Genomic DNA, 10,721 nt, shown 5'->3' with positions numbered 1-10,721 from the left:
GACTGGAAACACCACCAGGGTGGAGGTTACAAGGCTGTGGTAAGCGTGCTGTTTTAAAACGCCGAGGGGAGAAGCTGGGCAAGGAGCTGACAGGGAATCGTGGGTGCTGGAGTGAATCACTCGGCGACGAACTGTCGGCAGCCTTGCGTGGGAAGATCAAGGCGCTGAGAGTTTTAAAAGAGGAGAAAGCGGTAGCTGGTCGCGCGCTCTTGCTCAGGGTGAAGGAATGGAGTATGCCTGCGGAGTGTGATGAAAGATACTTTGTGCTGCAGGTTCTCATGAAGCTGTAGAACACGCTAATCCATTCGTCATCACCGTGTGATTGCTAATTGTAGCGTTATTATTTTCACTGCTGCTCAAGTGGGGGACTAGAGAGAAATGCCATGTTTTCCATTAATAATGTGCAAGTTAAGTGATTAAGTCAAAAGTAGAAGTTGGCTATCCTAGACACCATACTCTGCTAGCTTTTACTGATTAACTCTATTAGTTGGTAAGAATGTAGTGGTAGGAATAGCCCATGTTTGCAAGAGGAAAAGTTTTTAGTCTCGCTGCACATTATATCTGACTACGATAGAACTAATCCAAAGTACTTCCAATGAGCTTATTTATTCATTTTTCCTCCTAAAGTGGCTTTCTAGAAGATGACCATAGAGGATCTCCCAGAACCTTCCCCAGCAGGAGATTCCCTCATTGACAGAGAACGCTTCTTATTCCCCAACTCTGAAGCGTCTGTAACGTTTTCTGTTGCTGCAGCACCAATGCCTTCAGACTGTGGTATGTATGGGTGACAGGAAACGAATTTGTGATCGGCAGAGGGTAGATCTGAGTATTAAATTTTAAGAAAAGCTCTCGACATTCCTTTTCAGAAAAAGTTTGCTGCTTGTTAAATGAATTCTCTATTACTTTTTCAGGGAAGTGAAAGAAGATAACCCATGCATTTTCTGTTTTTCTTACTGCATACATTTTAAATTATAATTTATCTTTTCTTTCTTAGTATTTCTTCTGTGTGTGTAGTCAGATGTTTGTAGGTTTTTTCACATCTCGATGTAAACCTAGACAGAACTGGATATTGTGTTAGGATGTTAAATTGCAATAACTAAATGTAGCTAAGCATTTACATCACATCTAAAACCTCTAGAGTTACACGTTTCCTTATACTTTCAGTATGCAAACGACACTTTATAGGGGGATATTTCTGTTGGAAGCGTGGATGTTTGGTGGTAAGGACCGTGAAATGGGTGTTAAAAGAAAATTATAGCAAGTATCGGTGATTGGCTCTCAAAATAATGTTGAATTGTCTTCACACGTATAAATTATAATATTTAAACCAGGATATGTAATATATTAAAATATCACTGTAGGTAGGGATCTTCATAGCCAGCTACAATTATAATGCCTTTGAATATTGCAGAAGATGTTTACGGCATCTATATGCCTTAAAATTACTGTCTCCACCTCTGTTTTTCCCATGCCTTGATTACAGCAATCTATTCAGGAAAAATAAGTACGTCATGTTCTGTTTTTAACAAACTCAGCGTTCTTGAGGCCCGTTTGATGAGTTAGCACAGGTTGGAAACGTAACAGTTCCACACGATCCGTTTTAGTACGTGAACATGTCTTTACGTGGTTTGGCCCTATTCTCATAACTTGTCTGTCCTACTCTACTCCTAAGCACTGCCATGATTTATTCCATTCTGCTTTCTTACCCTTGAGGAAAACTTCCCGTTTGTCCTTCTTTGAATGTTGTTGTGTTGTGGTATCTTCCAGTAACGCTACAGCATCACAGCCCTCTGTCCTGCTCGGTCTGTGCCTACTCGTTGCATTCAACCATTTCCTGCAACAGGAGGTCGCTGTCCCGGTGTAACGGGATTGCTGACGCTGGGTAAAGGGGGTTAAACCACAGCAGACAGGGTCTCGGTCATTGCGTTAAGTGCGTTCATTTTTCCTCAGTACAGGTGAGCGCTGTCATCGGTGCGTGGGGGAGAGAGGTGGAGAAAGTCATGTTTTAATGTCTCTAGATGCCATCCTCATCCTTCTTTTGATTTTTAACAGATCTGCTGTAACATTGCTTTGCAAACAGTACAGTTCGCAACAGATCAGCTACCTGTTAAGCACTCATGGTGGTTATTATTAGTACTTCATACATTCTTGGGTTTTTACCCTAGCATGCTGATGGTAACAGTCTGTAGAGCTGATTTCTGATACACAGTTCGGTTCAGGGTTGTAGCTAGACAGCTTCCCGGTAGAGTAGGAAGCATGCATGTTGTGTAAGATCAGTCCTCTTGTTGGCTAGCTGTCTGTTTACTTCGTAGCTTTCAGGATGAGGTCAGCTGAGGTCCCTTTGGAAGGAAAAGGGATATCAGTAGATAAATCAGCAGGGCTGTGCCAAGGCATGGGACTTCGTGCAGTGCTGGGAGACAAGGGGTTTGCTTTTTGTATATGCGAGGCGCAAATTAGAGTTCACCTAAACATCAGCAAACTTGTTCTCCTTTGTTGTTAGTGAGTCAGGGCCGTGCAGTTAGATGAACTCTAGACAGTAGGGAAGCGAGCTCTGTCCGTGCTTTTATCTGTTAATCCAGTCCGGAAGTGTGGTACGCTCTTGTTGGGGAGAGGCGGTGATGATTCCCCCAGAGGTAGCTCATACCGTGCCATCTACCCAGGTGGCCGATGCTCTGTGTCACTGCCCCGTACTGTGAGAGCCTGCCGTCTGCAGCTGATGCAGGCTGATGTTGTACATTTATTTGAAGTCTTTTTAAACTCCCTGATAGCTGCAGGGGAGTGAAAGTTCAGTGTTTTCCTGGCTTCAGTCATTTGCTGATGACAGTAGGTTCTGCCTCCCTTCTCTCTCCTGATAGAAGGAAAAAATCTTAAAAATATATATATTTGTTTTGTCTGATCTTGGTTTCATGGCTTAATTTTTAAAGATGCTTGTTACCCGCAGCTGTCAACAACTGGGATGGATGCATTCATGAATTACCTGGAAACAGTGGAGGCCCCAGAATGCCTCCCTGATGTGTGCATGTGCTTATGTTTTGGTATGTTTTCTGTAAACTGTGATGGGAGAAGAAGGAAGAGACATGTTTTCGTAGCATGTGGAGAAACCATGTGTGCATTTAGCCACCGAGAGATCAGGAGGCTTGTCTGTGCTTGGGAACAGCTTAGAATCAGCAGTCTTTGGCTGGCTTGAAGCAAGAGTGAACTCTTACTGGCATAATCACTGCACGTCTCTGTTAGTCCTTGCCTAAACTTGGAGTCGGTCTTGCAGGAACAGCTTATTGGTTGCCAGTTCAAAGCTGTTTCAGAGGTATAAGCAAGACCTTGGTATTAAAGGTAAAATAGACCAGGTGTTAAAGCAAATTTTCTAAATTAATTCAGCATTCTGATTTTCCAGTGGGATTAGTAGTGAAGTGACTCTGCTGTTCTTTGCGTGTGAGTTTGAAAAACTAGAGGCATGTTAAAACTTACAGTTGTACCCAATGAGTCCTTCTTTTTTTTTTTTTTAACAGAATTTTCCTTCTTCGATCCCAATGATGCAGCCTGCCAGGAAATACTTTTCAACCCCAAAACATCAGTTTCTGAACTGTTTGCCATCTTAAGGCAGTGGGTTCCACAGGTCCAGCAGAACATCGATATTATTGGGAATGAGGTGAGGTATAATGATGACCTTGAATGCTTTCAGTTTTAAAGAAATAACCATATTGACAGCGACTAAAACCAGTTTGTTCAGAGGCAGAACGAATCATGAGGGCAGATAAGAGTTTCTGCCTTTTAGCAGGTAGTTACTGATCGTTGCCTGGTATCCCACGTGTTGTTAGCTTTCTTTTGGAATAAGAAAGATGATGGATAAAAAGCTTTAAAACCTGCAAACAGTGAAGGTTAACGATAATCACGCAGTACTATTTGTTACATTTGTGCATGCTGCTCAGTTCTGCAGTTAGTCTGTTCTGGCAGGCTGCTTTGTTATTAGCCATGGAAACGGATCCAGGAGTCAGTACATCTGAAATAACAATAACTCACGTCCGAGGTATGCCAGGGCTAAAACGTGCTTGTTTTCCACTTGTCTCCCAGATCATTAAAAGGGGTTGCAATGTGAACGACAGAGATGGACTGACTGACATGACTCTCTTGCATTACACTTGCAAATCAGGGGCTCATGGTATTGGTGAGTAAGGAAACCTCATTATAGATGTAAAAACCCCAGTTAATTCACAAAGGCTAATCCCACCAACTATCACAGAATTTTCCCTAGCAGGAGGGTGCGTTTTTTTAGCGCTTGATTTTTGGCTCTTCTAGCAGCCACCATCCTCTGAGTTCGAACTAAGTTTCGGAGCGAGGTCTGGCATAGGCTAGTTTTTCTGCTGCTGGCAGATCTTTTAACATAAACTCCAGTGTTGTGGTGTGTAATTTTTTTATGTGTCTTCTCTAGATACTAAAGTCCCTGGTTTTGATGGGTGACACGTTTATATTAAACACGTTACAGATTTCAGCTCTTTATGATAAAGGCAGAGACTGCTGCATCCTAATCCTGAAAGGAAAGGCATAGCAATTGTTCTGCTGTCAGCCTTAAGGCTTTAACGCACATTATGCATTACACATCAGCACGTGCACGTTTTTTGAGGTCAGATAAATCCCTAACGCCTGTTTCGCAAAACCTCCCTTGCAGGTGACGTTGAAACCGCTGTAAGATTTGCGACGCAGCTTCTTGATTTGGGTGCTGACAGCAGTTTACGCAGCCGCTGGACAAATATGAATGCCTTGCATTATGCTGCCTACTTTGACGTTCCAGAGCTTATTAGTGTTATTTTGAAAAATGCAAAACCAAAAGGTAGGCATCGTTGCTTTTGTTTCCTGTAGCTGCCTGGATTTCATTACCCTGTTGACCCTAAGCTGGTGTGTAGTGATCGTTAAGTGTGGGGTTCGTTTATCCATTATGCATGAATGATTTCTAATTTCGTACTCTTTCAGCCAGCCTCATTGGTTTGTTTTTCTCTTAATCTATTCTTTTGTGGTTTAATGCCTGGATTCCATTGCTGGTTTTTAAACCTGAGCTCTGTATGAGACGGTAGAGAAGTATCTAATAGAACAGGAAGTGAACTGGTTAATTCTGCGTTGTTGAGGACTGAGAGAATGCATGCAGAAAACCAAAAATGTAACTATTCTGGTAAATTCCTAGGGTTTTTAAGATTCCTTAAATGTTGAGGAATATGTTTGAAATGCTGAGAGAAGGGTAACGGGGAAGTGGGGATTTGGCAACAGCATGGGGCAAGCTAGTGACTGAAGCAACTTTGACATGCTCATTTTTCCCTATTCCTGGCCATCCAGAAGATCATGTGTAAGGAACAGCTTGACTTTAGTGTTTGGCATAAATAGATAATACCTTTAGGAATGGTAGCAGGAAGGATTGTTAATTGCAGCCCTGTTTATGCTAACACAAATGGAAATACAGAAATGGTTCTGAACCAGGACCATTTGTTCCGACTCTGGTCAGCATCTCAAAACCAGTAAGTGATTTTAATACTAAAATTGTTCAACTGTTAATTTCCTGTACTGAATATCCTTCTGAATGTGCCATTTTGCAAAATGATTAAAGTCTCTTTTTAGCTAGTTGTAGCTAGAGAGTCCGTCTCAAAAGTCTGAAAAGCTGACAGGATTTTGGAGTACACAAGCCTTGCTTACTACATCTTGAATCACCGTGGCTGTGGTTGATAGGACTTGCTCTAGGGGTAACAAGTGTAGGCTGGTAAGGAAAGACAAAACAAGGCTGCACCGTAGTTCAGCCACATCACATTTCAACAGTCCAGCCTCCGTAATTTGCATCAGGAGATTAGGCCTCCTTTCAGACCTCATTTGCATTTGGTTTTCTCATCTCCTGTGCAGTGCCTACAGCAGGGGTGGGAATTTGCTCAGATTTCCAAGGAAACCACTCTGGTTAAATGCCTTGGCAGCTGGCAACTCTTGGATGAGCAGATGATTTTTTTTTTTTAGATCTTGGAAAATGCCCTGTGGCATGACAACAGTGGATGGTCTGAATTAATAGAAGGAATAATCTTAGCTCCATACTTCGTCAGGCAGTTTGCAGGGAAGGGAGGATGTATGCAGAAGGTAAATATGCCTCGGATGTATCCATACTAAACTGGAGAAGAATGGATGTTAATGTATGAATAACTTATCAGGGCAGGGGTACACGGAGGCTGAGACACCCATTGTGAAACAGCCAGGACTACAGATGTTTCCTTTTGACTTACTGCTAAACTATTTCCTTCATGACGGTCTGCAGTTACAGTGTTTATTTACTCCTCAATTGTTAGAACAGAGAGCCAGTTTGATCTCAGATGTTTAGAGGTTTTATACTTAAAAGTTGTTCAAGGCTGGAGAATTAGAAATGTTGTGTGATGCCTGCATGGGGTGCATTTTAATTTCCCCTGTTTAGAATCATGGAATGGTTTGGGTTGGAAAGTCCCTTACGGACCATCCAGTTCCAACCCCCCTGCCATGGGCAGGGACACCTTCCACTAGACCAGGTTGCTCAAAGCCTCACCCAGCCTGGCCTTGAACACTTCCAGGGATGGGGCATCCACAGCTTCTCTGGGCAGCCTGTTCTAGTGCCTCACCACCCTACATAGTTTGGGGGTGGTTACTGTGGTTATCATCATTTGATACCTGCGTGTTTCTTTCTGTCACCTGTACTGTGTTTTATTTGCCCCTGAAAAATTAATATAACTATATAGGGATTTTGATACAGTTGGGACATATGTTGTTTATCACACTGGGAGAAAGGCTAGTGGGTTTTGGGACAGAGATTGATAGTGGAAAATACTGTGAGACTGTGCAGCCCTGAGGTGGAAAATCCCATGTTCTTCACATGGAACATGGCTGCTAATGCTTGTTGGCTTTGGGTGTGTGTATTAAATCAGCTAGCATTTTTAATTAACAGTCAAATACGTAATTGACTCAAACTGACATCTCCTGTATAGTTTAGGAGAGGAGCCAAAGAGTAAACATTAAAACTCCAATCTTGTAGAACAGTAAGAACGACGTAGCACTGTGCGAGAGAGGTCGGGAAGAACCGACGGCAGTGTGTTTTGTGCTAAATCTCTTCTAGTCCAACACAGACTTCCATTTTCCAAACTCTTGGTGCGAGACCCTTCAGAGAGCGAGTCTTTGAAAACAAAGAAATGATGGAAGTCCCTAGCTCTTACTTCGTTCTTGGCCATTAGTAATTAAATCGATGTAAAGCGGAGGTAGAATGGGTTTTCCCTTGCCACGCTGCCTGCTCAGAAGGGGAACAACTGGTTGATGATGCATCTCGTTTTTAACATTTGGCACCTAGAAGCAATAAAATATAAATATTTCTGAAACATTAATTTACATGAAAGCCTAAAGTTATTAACTTGTTAATCTTAGCACAGTAGATTGGGCGTGCTGAATAGCAACAGTTCTGCAGTTAAGTCATCAGTATTCCCAAATGAATGGAAGTAAATGCTCCTCTTCCAGATCGGTTCACGGCGTGAATAAAAAGCTGCAGATCACGCTGAGAGTCTGCGTAGAATTACTTCTCATACTCATTTAGTACATAAATAATGGTGCGTCCGTATAAACATCAACGTAAGCTGTGAAAGTGAGTGTCCTCTGAAGGAATCTGTAGGGTGAAACGTTCACCCAAAGGCCACCTCACATGTGATGTTTAATTGCAGATGTGGATGCCACCTGTAGCGACTTTGATTTTGGAACAGCTCTGCATATCGCCGCATTTAACCTGTGCACGGGAGCTGTCAAGTGCTTGCTGGAACACGGAGCAAACCCTGCCTTCAGGGTAAGGAGTCAGGCTGTCGGTTCACCAGCAGGGGAAAAAAGTACCTGGAAGATCTGAACAGTCTGTCCAGGGTTTTGGTTACCTACAGATGTGTTACGTGGAGCACAGTGCCTTAAAAAACACTATTTATAACTTGTAGTGGGTGATTTTCAAATTCAGGGGTTTCTATTTTAATGAGAAATTGTAATTGTTTTAAGGGTACTCAGGAGTCATTATTTATCAGTGATGGTGTGAAGTCTTCTGGAACATCATTATTCATACAGTTCTTAGAGATCTAGGTAGAATATAATGGAAAAAGCACACTTTTCGTCGTCTCGTTATCTAGTGTGCGCGTACGTGCGTCAGATCCCGTGGCAGCTGCGTGTTTACGAGCCTGTTGTCACAGGGAGGGCTGCTTTGTGGTTGCACGAGCATTCTGACCTGGCGAGGGGCGGCTCTGCCCTGTGCCCACGTTTGCCTCCTTGCCTCTGTTCTGCCCCCAGCCCCAGGCTTGGCAGGGCACCTGGGGGGCGGAATTGCGGGACTGATGTGACCGAAACCATCACTAACGTGATGACTGAAAACTGGAAGCAGACTCCCCGCTTAACTTTAACCTGGCTATATCCTGGTTTTGAGGTATTGTTACTTGAATGGGGCTGAGCTTTTTACTTACAGAGTGACTTGATTTTTAAGGGATGGTAGGTGTTCAATTCTTCAGTCCCACAATAAAGTTTTGACCAGAGACAGTGTGTAGGGTTTGCCTTTATGAGGACAGTGGAGTGTAAGTGCTGAGTAAGGAATTACAAGGGGCTAAGGGAAGGCTGAGCTTTTACCCTTTTCTTTAAGGAAACAGAGCAAATACTCTCTTGCTCTGTGTCATTCTCTCTTTGAGCTTCTGGTAACTGCTGGGTCCAGGGGCTTGGGTGGGACAAGTTTGGACGACTGAGATAAGGATGATTCCACAAACTCTGTGAGAATTGCCGGGTGGGCGAAGATGCATGCTAATGCCTTTGCAGAAGAAAGCGTAGGTAGAGCTTGCCGTGGTACCAGCCTGAGCGTGACCTTGCCATCTGTCCAGCTGGCCTTGAGTTAGGGTGAGCCGGTACTCCAACAGCTCTGGGCCAGGGCGAGTGTGACGTGGGACACGTAGGGCATCTCAGTCACTGCTCTCTGGGAATGGGGAATGTTTGGAAAGGACGCAGGCCTTAATTCGTCTGTCATGGAATGGTCTGTATCTAAATAGACCTCAACAGATTTATTCAGGTACTCATGTGAGACGTCAACTTTGGGTATTCTATACATTATACGTACATTAACCGAATTCTCTCTTACATTTGGAATATGCCTCACCGAGGGGTAAACTGTAATCTGGGTAAAGATAAATTCTCTGGGAGGTGTCAGCTTTACTGTACCGGCGTTACAGTCCAGAATTCTTGCTTACTTTCCTAAATCTGGGTTCAAGTACACAGAGATATACAGTTTTGTTTTCATTTTTTCTGAGTACTAGTAATGTTCTGAAATTAAAAATCTTGGTAACTTAGCACTTTTGCAAATAAGTCATGATAAATGCTAGTTTATGTCTGCAAGGGTGCTTTGGCATCCTTATTTGAAAGTGTGGATGTTTTTATAGTTGTTCTAGGAAAAATATCTAATGGAGAAGATTAAAAACTTCCTAAACGGCAGTGGTTTTGCCTGCTCAGGTTTATCTTGTCACAACATTGAATCCAGTGCTGTCTCATGTTTCTGCAGAATGACAAAGGGCAGATTCCAGCAGATGTAGTTCCTGATCCGGTCGATATGCCACTGGAAATGGCAGATGCGGCAGCCAGCGCTAAAGAGATCAAGCAGATATTGCTGGATGCAGTGCCTCTCTCGTGTGACCTCTCCAAAGCCATGATTCCAAACTATGACCGTGTCACAGGCAAGGCCATGCTGTTATCGCTTGGCCTCAAGCTGGGAGATCGTGTTGTGATTGCAGGACAGAAGGTATGATGAGCAACCGCAGGCCACCCTCATGATTTCTGGACAGTCCATTTATTTCCCCCTTTGGAGGTGTACCTCAAATTTGAGGGTCTAAAGCACTTTCCGGAAGGTATGAACTCTGGATGGCAGTAAGGGTCTGGTTTCAGAAGGCAGAAACCCAACAGTTAGGTGTTAAAGCGCGTCAGTGCTCTGAGAAGCTGTTTCGACAGGCGCAGTCTGCGTTCTGCATCTGTAAACAATGTTTTAACGCTCTCCTACGGAACGTCAGCACGGCTCAGCTTCTATTAACGTTTTTGGTGTGGCATCAAAATGATGGCAAAGCTTACAGATTGCTTTGTGAGTTGCCCAGCTCTCGGTTCGGGGTTTGCCTTGCTGGATCGCCCCGGTCGCCTCCAGAAGGTGGTAAAAGAAAACTTTAATTCTGCTTAGCCGGGAGCAACCCAGCTTCACTGGTGCAATGCAGCTAAAATCTTGGAAGCAGTGCTGTGCCAGCGGGGTGGTCACGTAGCTCTGTGGAAGTGGAAGAACACAGCTAACGCTGTCCCAGCTCAGATGTGGAGGGCTTGCAAGAGGTTGCTTTGCTAGGCGCCTTTGGAAAAACGTGTCCCCAGGATGTGACGTTGGTGTGTGCAGTTAGCGTTCGTGCCTCCTGTTTGCTCTGATAGCAAGGGCTCTGAAACGATCTGGAACGCTTCTAAAGGTATCAAATCTTGTTCTGGTAAATACTGAAGGAGTTTGTGAGCAAAATTTCCTTTTGAGTAGCTTTATCTTTAACAATTTTTCTAGTGTAACTTCAGATTTGTAGTTACTACAACCGCAGTGTTGTAGCGGGAACTCCACCAGGAGTGCAAAGCAGCTTCCGTTCTGTATTTTCCTTCGGTGGAATTTTGAAAGTGGGTCAGGACAAGCAAAGGAATCGCTAGCCAGGCAGCAGGCGTTTTAATTG

At 43.7% G+C, this 10,721-nt stretch overlaps 1 protein-coding gene across 1 annotated transcript; it reads left to right on the top strand.

Annotated features, from left to right (window-relative positions):
* Nucleotides 1–641: 641 nt before the first annotated feature.
* On the top strand, nt 642–9,778 carry LOC104505855 (CAP-Gly domain-containing linker protein 4-like; the record flags this gene model as incomplete). Its single annotated transcript, XM_010146590.1, has 6 exons — nt 642–774; nt 3,507–3,646; nt 4,069–4,162; nt 4,664–4,825; nt 7,695–7,813; nt 9,542–9,778. Coding segments are annotated over exons 1-6 (885 nt in total), but the record flags the coding sequence as incomplete, so codon positions are not given.
* Nucleotides 9,779–10,721: the final 943 nt, after the last annotated feature.

Source organism: Eurypyga helias, unplaced genomic scaffold, assembly GCF_000690775.1.
Source record: "Eurypyga helias isolate BGI_N326 unplaced genomic scaffold, ASM69077v1 Scaffold49162, whole genome shotgun sequence".
NCBI lineage: Eukaryota > Metazoa > Chordata > Aves > Eurypygiformes > Eurypygidae > Eurypyga > Eurypyga helias.
The sequence above is the reverse complement of the archived record's forward strand: the minus strand, read 5'-3'. Positions and strand labels throughout refer to the sequence as shown.